The 19,272-nt window shown below is 36.7% G+C and overlaps 2 protein-coding genes across 2 annotated transcripts; both read left to right on the top strand.

Annotated features, from left to right (window-relative positions):
* Positions 1-324: 324 nt before the first annotated feature.
* LOC132106644 (TRMT1-like protein) lies at positions 325-6,626 on the top strand. The gene is made up of 15 exons (XM_059512535.1): positions 325-535; positions 639-701; positions 782-895; positions 1,019-1,083; positions 1,522-1,678; positions 2,409-2,529; positions 2,616-2,695; positions 2,834-3,077; positions 3,168-3,380; positions 3,468-3,658; positions 3,851-3,929; positions 4,041-4,207; positions 4,356-4,421; positions 6,102-6,231; positions 6,309-6,626. The coding sequence occupies exons 1-15, from the start codon at positions 340-342 to the stop codon at positions 6,499-6,501; spliced, it is 2,079 nt and encodes a 692-aa protein (XP_059368518.1). The 5' UTR covers positions 325-339; the 3' UTR covers positions 6,502-6,626.
* A 923-nt stretch (positions 6,627-7,549) lies between these two features.
* Positions 7,550-19,236, top strand: LOC132107266 (protein Niban 1-like). The gene is made up of 14 exons (XM_059513500.1): positions 7,550-7,662; positions 12,187-12,317; positions 12,410-12,538; positions 12,633-12,747; positions 13,007-13,171; positions 13,260-13,375; positions 14,385-14,489; positions 14,810-14,972; positions 15,598-15,785; positions 15,887-16,030; positions 16,123-16,233; positions 16,311-16,418; positions 17,071-17,182; positions 18,189-19,236. The coding sequence occupies exons 1-14, from the start codon at positions 7,611-7,613 to the stop codon at positions 19,103-19,105; spliced, it is 2,556 nt and encodes an 851-aa protein (XP_059369483.1). The 5' UTR covers positions 7,550-7,610; the 3' UTR covers positions 19,106-19,236.
* The last annotated feature ends 36 nt before the right edge of the window (positions 19,237-19,272 follow it).

Below are 19,272 nucleotides of genomic sequence, written 5' to 3'. Positions count from 1 at the left end.
ATTTTGATTTACTCTAATATATTTATATGTGACCAAATCTAACCATTCACACGATATTCACACGATAAATGTTAAAATTATTATTTCACTCCACGTTTTAAATATCCTAGTTTTTAATATGTTACATTTTTAAGATAGGGTTTCTTATTTTAATGTTGAAATTCTGACTAATTAAAAAAAATAAGATTTGATACCAAGGCAATTTTAATGTGGGGTTCATAAAACAGAAAGAAAGAAGTTGGGATCTGTTTATTTTAAATAAAAATAAATAAAACCTTGGGACATCATTAAAAAAAATTGTAAAATTATTTTTTATGGATTAAATATTTTTAATGCAAAATGAAAACTGGATTGTCTCAACAATTATTTGTTCTGAAATGTGAATTTCTGTGTGCCTCAACAGATACCGAGAGTGATACTAATAAAATGCCTGCAGATTCTGAGGCATGTGAGCAAATGCCTATTCATGAAGCCTCAACAAATCCAGTGAAAACAGAGGACAAAAATGGACAAACATCCTCCACTGTTGTGTCAGGTAATATTCAACAGTACTAACTCCCTATGAAACTTATTACACTCTCCAGGCATAATGTCCCTCAGCAAGGTTAAATCATTGAAACTGTCCATCTCGATTTCAGAGAGACACGTGTCTATCCAAACTACACTGGAAGGGCTCGAAGCGCTCGTGGATTTAAATGGAGGTACAGAAACCATAGTATCTTTTTATTCTATGTGTTTATTAAAGCCGCCAGCAGACAAATATGTTCACTCATTTCAACAGCTGGAAGGAAGTCTTGTCCATTGTGTCCAGAAGAGAAATTCAAGGCCTGTTACAGTCATAAGCTCAGACGGCATCTGCAGAACCTGCACTGGAAAGTTTATGTGGAATTTGAAGGTTAATAGTCTTTAGTCCTTTGGCACCTCTATAACTGTCTTTTCCAACAAGCATTTGTAAGCCGTTGCCTCAGGTATCAGATAATACATTGTGAAAAATGTAATTTTGTTTTCCCTTTTACAGGCCAAAGGATGTGCATCTGTCATCTACCTTGCCGCCAACTCAAGTCTAGTCTAGGCTCTGACCAGGTGAGATCAGGGTTATGACATATTTCTTCTTGTATATATTAATCAGGAAATTTGGGGGAAGTCGTGGCCTAATGGTTAGAGAGTCGGACTCCCAATCGAAAGGTTGTGAGTTCGAGTCCCGGGTCGGCAGGAATTGTGGGTGGGGGGAGTGCATGTACAGTTCTCTCTCCACCCTCAATACCACGACTTAGGTGCCCTTGAGCAAGGCATCGAACCCCCAACTGCTCCCCGGGCGCCGCAGCATAAATGGCTGCCCACTGCTCCGGGTGTGTGCTCACAGTGTGTGTGTGTGTGTTCACTGCTCTGTGTGTGTGCATTTCGGATGGGTTAAATGCAGAGCACAAATTCTGAGTATGGGTCACCATACTTGGCTGAATGTCACTTCAAATAGATCGTCTGGAATGCATCTATTAATGTAGATTTTTATCTCATCTCCAGACTCAAGGCAGACTGGTGGCTCACTACCACTGTGTGGTTTGCTCTGTCACTATTGCTCGCAAGACGGACATGATCAGTCATCTCAAACGCCACATCAACAAGGGTGAGACAGAAGCCAGCTATTCAGGCAGCTCGGATGTCCCCTTTGAAGACCCTGGTGAGCCTTTACTTTGTAGATGTTGACAGAGTAACATCTTTTAGAGTGAAAGTGCTTCCTCATTTGATGTGCTTTACTGACATGAAAGATAATAGTGCATTTGTGCTGACGAGTGAGACAATTGCCATTAAAAGAGAACCGCCTGAACTAGATGCCAGTTTGTTCATGTGGAATAATGTACTGTAGATGTTGGAAGGTTTTTTTGCTGCATGTCTTTTTTTCTTGCAATTTAAACCCTGTGTATTCAGGTAGGGAAAGCTAACCTAAATCCTAAGGCACTCATGTCTTCGGGAGTAACAAATTGTAGAAGATTGTCTTGTGGTTGTTCATGATTAGGCCTTTGGTTTGCAGTTTAAAGTCTCACAGGAGGCATCTGTAACAAAAGAACACTTTTATTCGTTACAATATGAGGGTGTGAAAAAAATGTAATACTAAGAAAATCACCTATGAAGTTCTTAGCAATGCATATTACTAATCAAAAAGTTTTGATATATTTACGGTAGGAAATTGACAAAATATCTTCATGAAACATGATTTTTACTTAATATCCTAATGATTTTTGGCATAAAAGAAAAATCGATAATTTTAACCCATACAATGTTTTTTTGGCTATTGCTAAAAAATAAACCCCAGCGACTTAAGACTGGTTTTGTGGTCCATGGTCACATATGCATTTAGCTGCAATAACTAGAAATAGTTTTTCCATTTTGATTTTCAACGTCTTCTTTAGTCCCAGGTGGACAGGCCTATGAGATCATGAAAGAGTTGGGCACCAATGTCCAGCTCCTGCCCAACCACACCACTCCCCAGAAGACAGACACCTACTTCAGCCGCAAGATGAAGACAAACAGGTTTGAGAATTGGAAAATAATTCAGATATATGGGTCATGTACATCCTGTTAAAAAACCTATAATTAAGTGTCTATCTCTGTTGTAGGCAGCTGGTGTTCTGCTCTATCGCGGTTCTTACTGAGGAGAGGAATCCACTCGAATGTCTCGATGCCTTTGGAGCCACTGGTAGGAAATCTACTGGACATAAAGACAAGCTAATAGCTCATGATGATGATATCATTGCTAAGGTTTTGCTTTAAGTTGTTTAATAGAAATTGAATTATAACAAAGCTTATTTGCATAACATATTAATCCCCTTTGTAGGCATCATGGGTTTGCAGTGGGCAAAGCATCTGCGTAACTCTGTAAAGGTTACTATAAATGACATAAATGAAGCGTGCGTTAAGATGATTAAGGAGAATTGTCATTTGAACCACATCCGAGTAGAGGGGAATCGTACGGGCCGGCAGCTAGATGGAGCGGGAGACGCAGACACTTCCATTGCTTCGGTAGAGGTGGTGAAGATGGACGCCAATGTCATCATGCACCTGAGACCCTTTGACTACATGTGAGACTGAAAAATAATGACTTAAAACATTGTACCTATGGTTATTTATTGCAAATATCAAATCTCACCACATTCTTGTGTTCAAATCAGACACCTCGACCCATTTGGAACGGCTGTGAACTATCTGGACGCAGCTTTTCGCAACGTTCGAAACTTGGGCATAGTCTCGGTGACGTCAACCGACACTGGTTCGCTTTACTCCAAATCCCTGAATGTGACGCTTCGACATTATGGCTGCCAGATCGTCCGAACCGAGTATTACAGGGAACTCGCTGCACGTATGGTATTGGCATCTGTGGCCAGGTGGGCACTTCCTCAAATGAATTACCAAACACGCATGTATTTTATTTGACAGTTTGCAAAGTGTCTTGTTAATGCATGTACTTGCAGGGCGGCCGCACGCTGCAACAAAGGGATCGAGGTGCTATTGGCCGTGGCTCTTGAGCACTTTGTCCTCGTGGTGGTGCGAGTTCTCAGAGGGCCCACCCAGGCAGATGCGTCTGCTAAGAAACTGCGGCAGCTGTTGCACTGCCAGTGGTGTGAAGAAAGGGTGTTCCTCAAACCAGGAAGCATGGTGGAAGGTGACAAGGCATTTAGAAAAGCAAATAGCAGCATCCTGATAGCCTTCCTGTAGCCCAAACAGTAATGTCAAGGTCATGGGTTTGATTCCCAAGGAATGCTTGAACTGATCAAATGTAAAGTTCCCAAATTCATAATGCAGGTAAAAGTAGTCGAAGCATAAATAATCACATTTCTACTAATGGTATTAACAGAAAACCTGTACAGACAGCTGCCTTGCCAGTGCCATGGGAGTATGCCAGGAAAAACTGCAGTAGAGCTTGGACCACTTTGGTAAGCTAATGTAATTTGTACATAAAACACTTGATGATGCATAATTCCTTCATTAATCGCTCTTAAATGCTCTTATTTTTTCCTCTTTGTCTGTGTTGCTTCAAACATCAGGGCTGGTCCATTGTTTAACACTGGATTTCTGAGGCGGATGTTGGTGGCGGCAGTGCAGCACAATATGGAAGACATCCAGCCTCTGGTAAAGACTCTCATCTGTGAAGCTGACTGCACCACTCTCAAGCCTTTCCCTGTCCCAGGATACTCTGCCCTCTCCAGCCAAGGTGTGATTGGGTGTGCACATTCTGGCTGTGACTTATTTAGTAATACTCATTTGTGATTCAGTACAAAAGGAGACACTGAATCAGCTTTTTGAGCAATGGGGCCTTGACTTGAATTGTTTTATTAATTTTAATGCATCTTTGTTTTTAGTGGAGTGTGGTGTGGTCATAAAAACTTTACAGAAGGTTGAAGAGGCAGATACTTCTGACCAGTCAGGTATTTGTTGCTTTATCAATGTTTTATCTGCTGTTCTCCTCCCTACTCTTCTAGATGTAATAGTTCCTGTCTATCCCAGATTAAAGGGATACTCACCCAAAAATTAAACATCTGACATATTTTACTCAACCTCATGTCGTTCCAAACCCATAAGCTTTATGCTTATCTTTGAAACATTTCAAGTCCATTACACCTAAATTTCAAAGCATCAAAATATTTTAATTTAAGCTTTTAACACTGATCAGTGCACATACATGGTGCTTAGAGCCACCCCAAGTCATAAGCGAACTAAGCGGCTGCTTGGGGGCCCCCAAGAGTACATGAAATGACAGCTTGATTTCTTTTTTTGTGTGTGAAATATTATGTGAATGCACAATGGTAACAATACAAAAAAAGCAATATTAAAAAATTCAATTGTTATTTATTTTCTTAGCAACGCACCATGTAGGCACAATAGCACAATATTTGCTTTATTTCATTTTTTTATCCTTAAAATATCCACAAACTTGTTGATTATATAATAAATGATATGATATAGCTTATTCTGATTGGGAAATGTGTGTAAATTAATAAGTTTTGTTGTTTAAACAACCTTAATGACCATGTTGATCCAGGCTATAAGTGTGTATTTAACAAACTACAAATTTAGTTTTTTGCTAGTACTTAATTAAAATATCTATTTACATTTCTGAAACCTAAAATAAACTTTATGTGGCCCAGCGCTAGCCAAAGCATGGTGTGTGTGAAAGGGTAAACATTTTATATATATTTATATATATATATATAAGAATATAATATAACATTTTACTTTTGTATATGTCTGTAAATTACATTAGCCTACCTTTGGAGTCTTTGCTATATTCCAATATGATTATGCCTCAACTAACTAGTTATAGATTAAGAGCTGTTGTTTTAAGTGTACAGATGGCTAGCTGCTGTGTTTAATAATGCATGTTGTTTAAATAACATTCTGTTATGTAAATGCATTGTCTGCTGGTTTATTTAGCTACTTTTCAGTACACCACTTTAAATATACCACTTACGTACTCGAATGTTAAAGTGCAAATTAACACCATTATTTTACGTATTCAATGTATTTTATGTAAAATCATTTTCTATTTTTAACTTTTTTAAATTCATTTTAAATAAGGCAATTTTTAAATCATTTCCAAAGTTTTAAAATTGCTTGTTTTTATTTTTCTATTATTTTTCTTCATGGCTATTTTACTCTTTTATGTTAAGCACTTTGAATTACCATTGTGTACGAAATGTGCTATATAAATAAACTTGCCTTGCCTTACCTGACTACTCATGAGGGTTTGCTACTGTTACAATTAAAAATCATAGAAGGGAAAAAACATGCCAGGAAGACATTGGTATGACACAAGCAACACCACTACAGCAAATCAAATTGATAATGGGTGTGTTAGATTTATAGTGCGCAGATAATCAAGCATTGACAATGATCAGTTGTATTAGAGGGGCCTCCAAATAAATTCAGCTTGAGGCCCCATAAAGGTTTGGGCCGACCCTGATAGAGCTCATTAAACATGATAAATCTAAGCTCAAACATGATTGGGTGGACTATGCCTTTAAGTGGGGTTTATGGTGAAATAAAAGTTTAAATGGATAGATTGTATAAAAAAGTATGGTGCATCTTATATATATTTTTTTTTTCAGGGAAAAGAAAGACCACAGGGGAGGAATCTGGGAATGTGCTGAAGAAAATCAAAGCAGATACATCTTTAGAGCATCCAGCGTTCTACTATAGCATCCATCGGCACAGCATCCGCGGCATGAACATGCCCAAGTTAGTCAGCACGTCATGTACAATAATATATCATAATGCAAGCAGAATGCTGACACTACTCTCTGTTCTTCTTTCAGACTGAATAAGTTCCTGCAGTATCTAACGGAGGCTGGGTTCAGAGTGAGCCGCACACACTTTGACCCAACAGGCGTTCGGACTGATGCTACCCTGGCACAGTTTAAAGAAGTGCTCACGAAATACAGCGTGCCTACATACTCGTCCGCCCCTCAGAGCAGCGCTGTCAGCTCAGACCGACGGCTAACTCTCTGATTTCACATATTCATGAAACCAAACTACAATTTAGATTTTGCCCATGTGGACATGTATTTTAGAGCTTCTTGGCTGTCTTCATTGATGAAGTTACCTGTTATTCTATGACAACTTGTGGATAAAAACAAGAGTTTCATCTGAATGAAAAGGGTTGTTTCAGTTTTATTAATGTTTTTTTGTGGATTGCACTGTGGCTTTGAGACATTAAGGGCTTACAGTATTTGATAAATCATTCTGTGTTGACAGTGATGCAGTATTTGACAGTTATTTTTTGGTTTTAAAATTTTTATCTCTAATATTTATAAAGAGCATGTCAAAGGATTATATTGATCTTCCTTTATCTGATTTTCTATTCCACTTTACTCTTGCTTCAATATTTTACCTGACTTCTACAACATTAATAAAAACATATCATAGCATATACTGTATCTTTTTTTTATGAGAAAACGGACATTGAGAACATTAGGCAGACATGCTTTTTTGTTATGGAAACGCAAACACAAATCACAGAAAAATGGGCTTTATTTATTAGTCATCAGCTGGAATTTACTGTCCTGTGAGAAGTCCTTACACCTTAATTAGTGGCACACCTGTTTCATTTGCATAGTACAATGTATAGACCTCCCTGAAATGTACTAAAATAACTTGCTGGAATGTTAATTTGAAAAGAAGCTGTGGTAACAGACCTTACTGGGATCAAGTCTGTCTAGTATGTCACAGGTATATCGTATTTCACAAACAAAGCTGTAACACAACATAGTAACAGTAATAACCTGACAGCTTTGACCACAGTTTAGATGCTCTTGCATATTTACAGAGAATACTGATGTACAAAGCATATATCATATAGCATATTGCTTTCATGAAATCAAAGGATCTGTGTCAAAACCCTAGACAGCATTTTGGACATCACAGGCTGTTGTTAGGCAGCTCTTTGGGTTTTAAAAGACAGACCTTGAATGTCCCGGTGAGACAAGTTTCATTCATGCCCCTCCCACCATCCCGAAATATAACACCTGCTTTCAGATTCTCCTTCAGTAGTGAACACAGTGACACAGAATCATCTTCACCACAGCAGAGGAGTACTCACCTGAACTAAGCGGAGCATTATGGGATCAGCATCCAGTTTACTGGATGAAAACAAATCCAACTACATAAAAGGTATGTGCTGTTAGTCATTAAGTGGTTTTGGAATTTACTTTAAAAGAGTGTTAGTGTGGAAATAGCATTTAAAAGTTGTTTGTACATGAATGATTTATTTCCGGACACCTCTACATAGTAAACAATGATATTAGGTTTTCCAAAACTTTTCCCTATCCTGCAGTAAAATGGGCAGAGAAAGAGGGTGGATGTTACACTGCATGGCCTCTCTAATAGAAAAAGATTAATGTTGAATTTGTACTTGTAAATGCCTCATTGGACAATGACTATTATCAGATAACTGCAGTTCTCAACCTGCACAGCTGAAAAGTGAGAAGCAGAAACCTGTTTTTTTCTTTTTTTGGCCACTGAAACGATATGGGTGGAGGTTTTTTGTTGTGTGTGTGTGTGTGTGTAAAGGATTAAAAGCAGCTCTGCTATTTGCTCAAATGGAAAAACACCTCAGATCTGTCAGCTGACAAAACATGCTGAAAGTGCATGACGTTACTGAGGGTGTTGTTGAAATGCAGTGGCGGATCTAGAAAATTTTGCATGGGGGGGCAAAGGGGTGGCAAGAGGTCGTGGCAGGGGTACATGGAATCCCTATATATGAATTGCTTTAAAAAAAAAACACAAAAACACTTTTAAACTACAGTAGTTATTGTTTAATCATGCCCTTACACACTACAACGTGTTTTTTAATTCACAACACACACACGTGTTATGTTTAGACTACTTAATTCTATTGTATTTGTTATTTCCCCAGTTGTAACCTGGTTTCATTGCTGTGATATCTGAGAGGAATTGGATTTAATAGGACTGCTTAGGCTTAGCTAATCAAATGATCGATCTCCTAACTGGCACTGTATTGTGTGTTGTAACATAACAGCCCAAACTAAAATTGGGTATTTTTATTTAAAGTAATTAATTAATTATTAAAGCGATTTAAGGGAATAAAGAAAAAGAAAGGCTTGTTGTATTAGTGAAATAATTGTAACTATTTGCAACTAATATTTTATTTGTAATTTACATAAATGAATCAAGGAAATTATAGCATATTTTCAATTCAAAAAGGCAAAATTTTATAAATAAATAAAAAAAGTTGAACTTTTCTATTGTAAAACAGTCAAATATTAAATTATCTACTTACATTTTACCAGGCATTTGTTAACTTATTTAATAATTTAGACATTGATGAGCTAGACCGCTGAACTTTTAGTCTTCCTAACAACAAACAGAGCGTTGCGTAATGTAGTGCATCAGAGCAGCATCAATAATAATATCAAGTGAATCTCTTATCTGCATCTTAAGTTTATTGCCAATAATAATGACAGGTTTGCGAACGTGAACTCGGTGAGTTCTCGCAAAACACATCTTCAGCACAGCGACTCATTTAAACGCCTGATTGGCCGATGTGATCAACAGACATGTCTGTGATTGGCTACAATGCTCAACGTTGCAAAAGCACGTCAAAAGTACCTTTAATGCAAACGGGAAAATATAAATAAAAATGTAATATGCACTGTTCGTGATTAGTTAATCGCGGCCGCTGTAATTTCACATTTGTTTTTCTGATGAATTGTTTTGCTCTGTGAGAAAGACAATTTAACAAAATATTCGGGGCTTTACTAAAAACTTTCGGGGCTTAAGCCCCATTAGCCCAGCCCTAGCGCTGCCCCTCAATATTTTATATTTTTTATTAAGCTGTTCTTGTCTTTTGACAAGATTTGACTTGACCGCTGATTTTGCCTAACGTAATAGACTCGCTGTTTTTGCTGATGCTGAATCGTCTTTAGCATACAATACATTCATTACAAATGTAACTTTAAGTTAAACGTGTGTTTAAACTACACCTGGGGAAACTCACTTCACCTTCAGAGGATCTGTCCGGGGCAGCTCAGTCTCTGGTTTCAGGGCCACCGCACCGAAGCAGACTCGCTGTGTGTATGAGCCAGACTGAGCGAACGCCGCTCTGCACGTTTGAATCAGGGATGTAACTAAGTATTTGAGGGGCAGGGGGGAAGGGCGAATAATACATTTAAAATTAAAAATTACATTGTTCCCTTTTGGTAAATGTATTGGACATAGTGGTGGGTTGTTTTTGTAAGTACAGCTTTTGGATCATTAAAGTTAGGGGGGCAGCTGGGGGGGCAAGGCTCTAGAGTGGGGGGGCACCTGCCCCCCCTTGCCCCCCTGTAGATCCGCCCATGTTGAAATGTGTTTTTAAACTGCATTTCAGATATTTTTCCATTCATTCTCAAAACTTAGTTTGATTTTGAATGAAAGGCTCATTCTCAGGAAACAGGGCCATTTGTACCTGAAAATGTCTATTAGTGCTAGACTTTCAGCACACAAAAATTTTAACTGCTAAAAGGGCATGTCCCTCAAATATTATATAAATGGTTAACAAATATATGTTTTTCATTGGCTGAATTTGGAACTATTAATTCCTCCATTCCTGAATAAGTTGTTACAAACTTACTACTAATACTACTAATTTTGATGTGTATCTTTGTGTAAAAGCATTAAAAAATGTTAGTCCCATCATAGTAAGTTTGATAATAATTTGTATTTTTGTATCTATGCATTTCACATGCATTTTCATTGAAAGCAAATTACAGAGAATTCAAGCTAGTGTATATATTTAACCAATCTGTGCATTCCCAGGTAACTGAACCGTGTTCCACGTGCTACATTCTACCAGTTGAGGATTTTAAATATAAAATAGAATAGAATAAAATCTATATTAAAAGAAATCTCTTTGTTTTGTTTTTTTGTTTGTAAAATTTGATTTAATGGTGATGTTTTTCCATCTCACAAAACAGAGCTATATCAATCAATAACGTGACTTTATATTTAGTATCCTGTTAATTGTTACTGGAACACAAATGGAACATAAATCTCCTGTGAATGAGCTGAGAGTCAACTTAAATGCTGTGCTTTCACACTTAAGAAGGTGAATAGAAACATTCCCCTGTCAACCTCGTACTCTTGCTGAAGTGTAATGATGTCTGTGTTGAGGTATGTTCATACAGAACTGGCTTTGCAGGTCATGCTGTGTCATAACGTCTAAAATAGGCCAAGCATCTTACACATTAGACCTCAAGAATTTAATACATCTCAAACCACAGTTCCTTTCAAAACAATAGATCAAGGAAGACTGCAAAGAGAGAGACAAAATGGTGATAGAGCAGCTCGTTACAGTACTTTCACTCAATTGTGAGATATGTTGGAAGTGAATGCAATAGCTCTCAGCTGTCATCTAAATTTAGTTGCGTGTGATGTAATGCAAGAATCTGAAAATGTATTTAAAAAAAAATGGTCACAAGGAATTTAAAAAGTAGGAACACCCTCTCAGAGTGAACATTCTGGTTTGGGTGTTAAATCAAACGTTCAATCAGCTCCGGGCAAACGATTAATTACACATACTGTATTATTAACACTGCAAAATTTTTACATCAAGGCAAATGCTTTTAAATCGTCTCACTCAAGACTGCCAAGATGTATTTCTTTATTTCTGAAAATCAGTATATAAACAGTTAAGAAGAAACAAATATAGTCAAATGTTAGTTGTGGCGACATGCAGCTTTCTGCCTTATTATTTAATAAAAACGTAATAAAATATAAAAGACACAAATATTCTTTACAAGTAATATTAATAGTTTACAAGTAAATACTATATATATATTTGTTTATCGAGTTCTTCAGTTTTTGACGGGGCAAATGAGTCAGAAAAATTATAACTATGTTGGTTTTTCATGCAGGAGAACTGCATTTATTTATTTGTCGGTGTTTTAAAATCATTTTAATATTAATGTTCATTTTATGTAACCACAATACAGTATATACCCTGTATATGCTGTATTGACCAATCAGCACCCCGAACTGGAACTTTCCATTTTAGAATTAAGATTATACAGCTATATAACACTGACAAGAGTGTTGAAATTTGTTCAGGCAGGAAGTAGTCTGATTGGCTGTAAACACACATGAATATATTCTGTTCACTGCTGTATTGTTTGGCTAATTTTGTATGCGGTACTGAGAAAAACACAATGTTCCTTTGAGCCTCAGACGTTTAGCTCATTTAGACAATCTGCTGTGAAATTTCCTCTCCACTCACCTCTGGACTGTACCGGTTTTGTTTCGGATGTTATTTTAGACAAGCAGTTTCCTTTCCTCTCATTTTTGATTCATGCCCTCTGTACTGCAAGCTGTTTTTATAGCCCAGACTCATTGATGTTGCATACTTTTCCAACTGAATTAAAGAGTTTTTTATTTTTTATTAAAGTTGTTGATAATCTCTTGAAACAAGGTAACACTTTAATAATAACAACAATAAGGTTCCATTTGTTAAGTTAACATGAACACTTGAACTTTCATTTCTCAATATCTGATAATGATAATATCAACATCTATTAATAGGCTACATAAAAACCCTTTGTTACTTGAAGCATGTAATAATATCATGCAATTGATAAAAAATGAGCAACTCCACATGAAACGGCTGAAATAAAGTTGTCTTTGTTTTGTGTTGTCTTGCAGGGCAAGTGGACGAAAAATTTAAGGAGTTTGCACCAATTTATAGGAAACAATATTCTCTGGCTTACCTGTCCCAGATCCAAAATAAACTTGAGCAACGCAAAGAGGAGCACACACAGCTTCTCAAACAACGGGTAGGAATTCGATCTCATGCATGGATTAACTTCAAACGAAGACACATGTATCATCTCCTTCTGAGATCGACTCATTATATTTATTTACCCAGGCCTCTCCAGAGCCTGGAAAGGTGTTGTATGAAGAGCATGTGCAATGCTTTTATGGCAGCAGGAAGTGGAAGGATAGATACATAGTAGTCCGTGCTAATTACGTCCTGGAGTGCTATGAGAGCTACAAGGTATGAGCCATCATACACCATATAACAAATTAGCTTTTGCTGTGTGAAGTGATGATAACATGTACCCCGTCATCTCTTACCTGATTCCCTGCAGAGGTTTCTGAAAGGCTCACCTCCACTACACAGACTGATGCCTACAGGAGGCACCATTCTGACTACAGAAGAGAAATACATGGAAATGATTAACCAGTGCTGCCCTTGCACTAACAGTGAGTACAATTAGAGTACATGCACATATTTTAAGAGAGCTAATTTTACACACTTGTTCAGCTCCAAGATATACAATCTTTTCATTGAGTTCAGATCAGTTTTACAAAGTTAATGAGAGAAAGACAGAGTCAGAGTTTTTTTATTCATTACTAATGGAATGATACGTTACCTTGTTTTCAAAAGAAATAAATAATGATCCTATTTATTTAATGGTTTACTTAATGGTCTTATTGTGAATGATTCTTCCATGCCTTCCAGACAGCCAGAAAGATTTTGCACCCCTTGTGGCGGACATGCCAGGAGAGTTCCCAGTTTATCTTAGACTTCCATACCGCAGGGATTTCTATTTCTGTTTCAGAGATGAGGACTCTCAAGTTGATTTCATCTCCATCTTATCTGACTGTGTCCGCCACCAGAACAAAGGTATGACTTTTATGATTTTGAAAGCACAGTAGGAAATTGTAACCCAGTGAAAGTTGTAGTGTGAAGAAATATTCGCTCTATTCAACAGATTTTCTCAAGAAGACGACGTGTGAGGTTAAGGCTTTCCTCAAAGCCATTCAGCTCTATAGGCAAGAGAAAGGCCAGTATGAATCATGGGATATGCTCATAGGCAGTGATCTGCGGGTAGGTGTCCTTTCACAATAAACAACACAGCTATCATCATTTGTTGATCTAGTATGACATGGAATGTTCTAGCTGTTAAAAAAAAATCCTGTTAATTGACATGTTTTGTAACTTAATGTGACATTTACTGTATGACAATGTTCATCATTTGGAAACGGGCAGAACCAAACAGGCACATTCTCTCTTTCTTTTTATAAAGGTATAATTCGTTTTTTTTTCTTTTTCTGAATAATTTCATGTTTTTCTCACTTAATGATAGATTTGAGCATAAAACAAACTCCAAAGCTACAAGACACACACTGTTACATAAGGATTGATTACGATGTGGAATCACCCATTACTGCCAACATGACAATGAACAATCAATACATCACATATGATGTAATGCACAGCATATTATTCATGTTTGACACCATAAACACATACAGTGGGAGTTCAATCTTATTTTTTTGTTTGTTTGAACTGCTTATAAAAAAGTTAAAAAAAAATAAATAAATTTCATAATAAATTACCATATATTCCACTATATATTCTACTACTGTTTCCTTGGATTGTTTTAAGAAATGTTTTAAGACATATCTTTTTAGTAAAGCTTTTAATTTATGATTTATTACTGTGATTCTATATTTGATATGTAGTTTTGGTTGATTTGTTATTTTGTTTCTACATGTTGTAAAGGCACATTACAAACCAAATCTATTGTTATGTTATGTACATTTTACACATATATACATTTTATAATACTGTATAGTACTGTTGCCTGTTGTCACTTTACCGATTCATTTAAATTCTTTTATTTGGATTGTGTTTGAGCAATGGCTGAAGGCAAGTCAGTGATTGATTTGTGGTTGTAGGTTAACAGATCATATCAATCTACTGTTCATTTCAGTCTAGTCTGTGGTTTAAGGTTACATAAACTGTGCCTTTAACGGTTTAGCAATTAAGAGTTTGCTCTCAGTGTTTGTTCAGCTACATGTGTGTAATATTTCTGAATCTTGTGTGTGTTTAGGGTCTTGCTAATCTGTTCATGGAGGACTTAATGCCCTTTCTAGAGAAAGAATTGGAGCCATGTTTGAAAAGCAAGAGGGCAGACAAGAGGAGAGTGTGGTTTGCGGTGTGTTTCTTTCCTACTTGGAACTTTTGCTACTGCTGTAGCGATTGTACAGATAAATTCCGAAATATGGCATTGGATTTTTATAGAACCTGCCCTTGATACTTGAAACTGGGGTGTGATGTTGACGTGCATCTAATAGCTCTAGGCCAGGGAGGCCAGAAATGTCCCTAAAGGGTGGAACAAACCAGAAACCCATTAAATTCCATAGCTGTGATTACTGACATATTCCTCACTGAAAAACAAAGAATGATTAATAGAACACTTATGAATGATTAATGTTATTAATGAATGACCCTTGACCCCAGCCATTTGTCTTATAGACGGTTGAAGCCACTTATTTCCTGCTCCAAGAGCATCTATTTGGAAGGATGAAAACACTGAAGCAGCAGTGCCAAGAGATGGTGAATAAACAGGACGTGCTCATGTGCTCTGATATGGACCAGATCACCAGCTCAAGAGCTTTCCTGGAGAGCAAGCTCAGAGGTACATGATCTCGTTTCTTGCTTTTAAGAGCCGTTCAAAAAGTAAATCAAATCTCTCACTGGCCAAATGTACTATTACATAATGTACAGCCGTTCAAAAGGTTTTAAGGAATTCATACATTTATTCAGCAAGGGTGCATTTTAAAGTGAGATTAAAAACCATTTATATTGCTACGAAGCATTAATATTTAAAAAAATAAATGCCATTTAAAAAAAAAACTTCTTTCATATCCTGAAAAAATGATTAAGGTTTCTACAAAATGTATATTTATAAGAATAAGAAATGTTTCTTAAACACCAAAATCAGTATATTAGTATGATTTCTGAAGAATCATCTACACTGAAGACTGGAGTTAGAATATATTAGAATAGAAAACAGTCATTTTAAATTATTAAATAATGCCATTTTACTGTAATCAAATAAATGCAGCATTTTCAAAAACATCTTACCGTCCCAAAACTTTTGAAGGGTAGTGTTTGATGTAAATATAAACATAAATGTATATTTCTTTTGCATGTTCATTAGTGAAGGTTAATGTGTTTTTAGTCCCAGTTACTGTTATAAAAATGTATATATATATAGCTGGCTCTAAGTTCTACATTTTTTTTTCTTCCCACCTGGTCAGCCATGGTAACTGAGCCAGCAACAAAATACTGCACAGAGCAGGTGCAGCCGTTCCTGCCAGCCATCTTGGAGGAAGTGATGGGACCCATAAGCCTGGGCTTCACAGAGGCCCGGGACTTGAGCGAGGGCATGATGGAGCAGCTGTGTCAGGACTTCCAGGACGTTGAGCAGAGGGAGGAGCTCCGACAGGTGAGAACAACAGACAAATTTAGAATTAATCACTCATTAATCACATCAGTCCTTATGACTTGAACTATATTTAACTGTATACTCTTTCTCTCTGACTGAAGGCTCTGTTTAAGATGAGCAGGGCTAATTTCCAGAACTGTTATGAGAAAGTGAATGGATTGGCTGATCACGTCCAAGAGCTACAGCAAACCTTCAACTATTGCATTAAAGGTCTAGTGGACAGCACACAGACAGAATTAAAACAGGTACCCAAAACTGTGTATCCAAGAAGCAACTCTTTTGGAACTTTCTGTGACTGATTCTGATCCAAAGCGTGTCTGTTGTGTGATTGTTTTAGCTGATGGAGAATACAGAGTACTCCTTTGAGCTGCTTGTGCGAAAGGCTTTAGAGGATCCATCAGCCAGTCTTTCAATGGCTATGCCAAAGGCTTCAAACAGGGTTCTGAAGGTAAACCTATAACTTTTAATTGGCAAACACAGATGTCTGTGTTAGATTGCTTCATTTAATTTGTCTTCGTGCTTCAGCAATTTGATTATGACAGCAGCACAGTGAGGAAAAGGATCTTGCAGGAGGCTTTGATCAACATCACTCTACCCAGCATCAAGAAGCACCTGGCCCCATCCTTCAAAGAGGTACATTTGACATTAGTTGCATAATGATAGATAAACAGCTAAGTAAATACAAGTGAAGTGAAGTTTCATATATTTACCATTGATACAATATTACAATACAATATTTATTTATAAAGCACATTTAAAAACAACCAAGGCTGACCAAAGTGCTGTACATAGCAGAGAATAAAATACAGAGCAGTAAAGGACAAAAGAAACAACTGAAAAAATAAAACAAAAAGAAAAAATAAGCAGTAATCGTATCAGAATCAATGAGCATCAAAAGCAAGAGAAAACAAAAAAGTCTTTAAAGAAGATTTGAAGATGGAAACTGAAGGAGCCAGTCTGATATAGAGAGGCAGGCTGTTCCAAAGTTTTGGACCTGCAGTCGCAAAAGCACGGTCGCCTCGTTTTTTAAGCCTGGATCTAGGCACGATGAGAAGGCAGTGATCGCTGGATCTCAAAGTACGAGAAGGAGTGTACGGACAGAGCAGATCAGTCAGGTACTGAGGGGCCAAATTGTTAAGAGCTTTGTACACAAAAAGTAAAATTTTAAAATCAATTCTGAATTTAACAGGTAGCCAATGGAGTTTGAATAAGATAGGGGTGATCGACTCATATTGATGGTTTATATCTTCTAATAAATGTGTCTTTTCTCAAAATTTACTTTTAGGAACTACCCAAATTTGAGCAGTACATATTTGCTGATTATACAAACTTCATTAATGTGGAAAACGTGTATGAGGACATTATCCAGGAGATACTGGAAAAAGACGTCAGCATGGGTATGTCACATGATCAGAGCAAAGCCTCGATACATTGCCTTTACAAAGATGTTTTTGATATTAGGGTCATTATAACAGTAGGTATGAATCACTGAATTAAAATAAATTAATGCATGTACAGTGGCCGCAAAATGTAAAAAAAAAAATAAACACGTATAGATGTCTTTGTATTATAACGAAATATCAAACCAAATTATATTTTTTAAGACCAAACAAACATTCAAATATTTGGGGTCAGTATGTTTTTTTTTAAGAAATTAATACTTTTATTCAGCAAGGAAGCATTAAATGGATCAAAAGTGACAGTAAAGACTATTACATTGTCACACAAAGATTTCTATTTCAAATAAATGCTGTTCTTTTGAACTTTCTATGAATCAAAGTATCCTGGAAAAAATGGATTTAATTAAAAAAAAAAAAAAAATATATATATATATATATATATATATATATATATATATAACAGCACAACTGTTTCCAATATATAATAAGATAATAAAAAGAATTTTTTCTTGAGTAATGGCAGCTTAAAATTCAGCTTTGCCATCACAAGAATAATAGATTTTAATAACATTTTAAAATCAGAGATGCTTTTGATTATTCATATCTAATGAATCCATTAAAATGGAACCCAGAAAATCTATGGAAAACAGAATTTGGTAAAATAAAAATGAATTCGATAAAAAAAACAAAAAAACATTTGATTACATTTAATTTAACCATTATAACTATAAGAGTCAAAAAACAAAACAATGGAAAAAAAAAAAGAATTTGGAAAAAATAAACAGAATTTTGATAAAATTTATTTAACCATTAAAACAGAGTCTAGAGAAGAAGAACAAATAGAATCCAGAAAAATGTAAACAGGAAAAAATTGAATTTGAGAAAAAATAAAATGGATTTCATAGGGCCCTAGAAATTATTAAATATATATTATTATTAGAATTAGCTTTATGATTTCCCTAAAATACAATTCTCAAATCTAATTTGTGCTTCTGATTGGCAGTGGTCAAGGAGGCAGCCAGCAAGAAGAAATTCAACTTGTTCTCAGAGAGCAGATACAATTTCAGTGAGTCCAGCTTGTCCTTCACACCCCCAGGATCTGCACCCAGCAGCCCAGGACACTTAAATACCTCCTCAAGCCTGCGCACACCCATGCCGCCCTCCCCGCTGCTGGGCAATCCCCTGACAGCAAACCAATCTGTGACTGTTCACTCGTCAGAAAGCAGTGCACTGAACCAAGCTCTGCCCATCATGGGTAAAATCGATGAAGGAGAAAGCAAAACACTCTTAGAGGAGAGCAGTGATGATGTATTTGTCACTGATGAAACATCAACCTTGGAAACATCAGCTGTGACTAAACCAGAACTCACTACAAATGCCATGGAAGCTTTGTTCAGTTCCACTCCCATTATTAAGGTAACAGAAGCTGTAAGAAGTGCTGGTAGCAGCAATTTACCAACAGGAGGTGATGCAACTTCTTCAGACTTTGCTAATGAACCCACAGTAGTAGTCAACCCAATTTGTATGAAAACCTCTGGCTCTAATGATGAGCCTGTTGAAACGGAGGCCAACAGCGAGGAAATGACAGAAGATTCGCCAAATGATTCGGTCCGGATTAAGCCACTTATACATGTAGAAAGCACATATCCAAACTCAGTTTGTTTATCTATTCAAGATGCAGAGGATGGAGATATCTACAAAGAGATCACAGGCAAACAAATCATGGATCTTTCAGAAAAAGCCTCAGAATCCCAGTCTCTACTAAACCTAGAGGATGAGCCCAGGCCTCTGGACTGTGTGAAGGAGATCCGGGACCTGGTAGTGGAGGTTATTGAAATAGAGGACGTAGTTCAGCCCTCTAAAGACAATGGAGAAAAAGCTCAAGTTCAAATGTTCGATGAACAAGCTGCTGTAGTTTAAGTTTCAAGGACCATGTGGGGTCATGATCTAAAACTCCTTAACCCCTTGACAAATTGTACATTTTGAAGTTGGTTTCATCATTGCGCAGAAGGTAATTATAGTTGACTGTAGATGTGTATATATATATATATATATATACACCACTATTCAAATGTTTGGGGTCAGTA

Source organism: Carassius carassius, chromosome 27 (genome assembly GCF_963082965.1).
Source record: "Carassius carassius chromosome 27, fCarCar2.1, whole genome shotgun sequence".
NCBI lineage: Eukaryota > Metazoa > Chordata > Actinopteri > Cypriniformes > Cyprinidae > Carassius > Carassius carassius.
This window is presented reverse-complemented; position numbering and strand designations above follow the sequence as displayed.

Excerpts from the sequence above, each read along its gene's own strand:
- LOC132107266 (XM_059513500.1), top strand. The coding sequence starts at position 7,611 with ATGGGATCAGCATCCAGTTTACTGGATGAAAACAAATCCAACTACATA. Across the intron at positions 12,318-12,409 it reads CACAGCTTCTCAAACAACGG|GCCTCTCCAGAGCCTGGAAA; the intron begins GTAGGAATTCGA and ends TTATTTACCCAG. Across the intron at positions 14,490-14,809 it reads AGAGGAGAGTGTGGTTTGCG|ACGGTTGAAGCCACTTATTT; the intron begins GTGTGTTTCTTT and ends TTTGTCTTATAG.
- LOC132106644 (XM_059512535.1), top strand. The coding sequence starts at position 340 with ATGAAAACTGGATTGTCTCAACAATTATTTGTTCTGAAATGTGAATTT. Across the intron at positions 702-781 it reads GCTCGTGGATTTAAATGGAG|CTGGAAGGAAGTCTTGTCCA; the intron begins GTACAGAAACCA and ends TCATTTCAACAG. Across the intron at positions 6,232-6,308 it reads CGCGGCATGAACATGCCCAA|ACTGAATAAGTTCCTGCAGT; the intron begins GTTAGTCAGCAC and ends TTCTTCTTTCAG.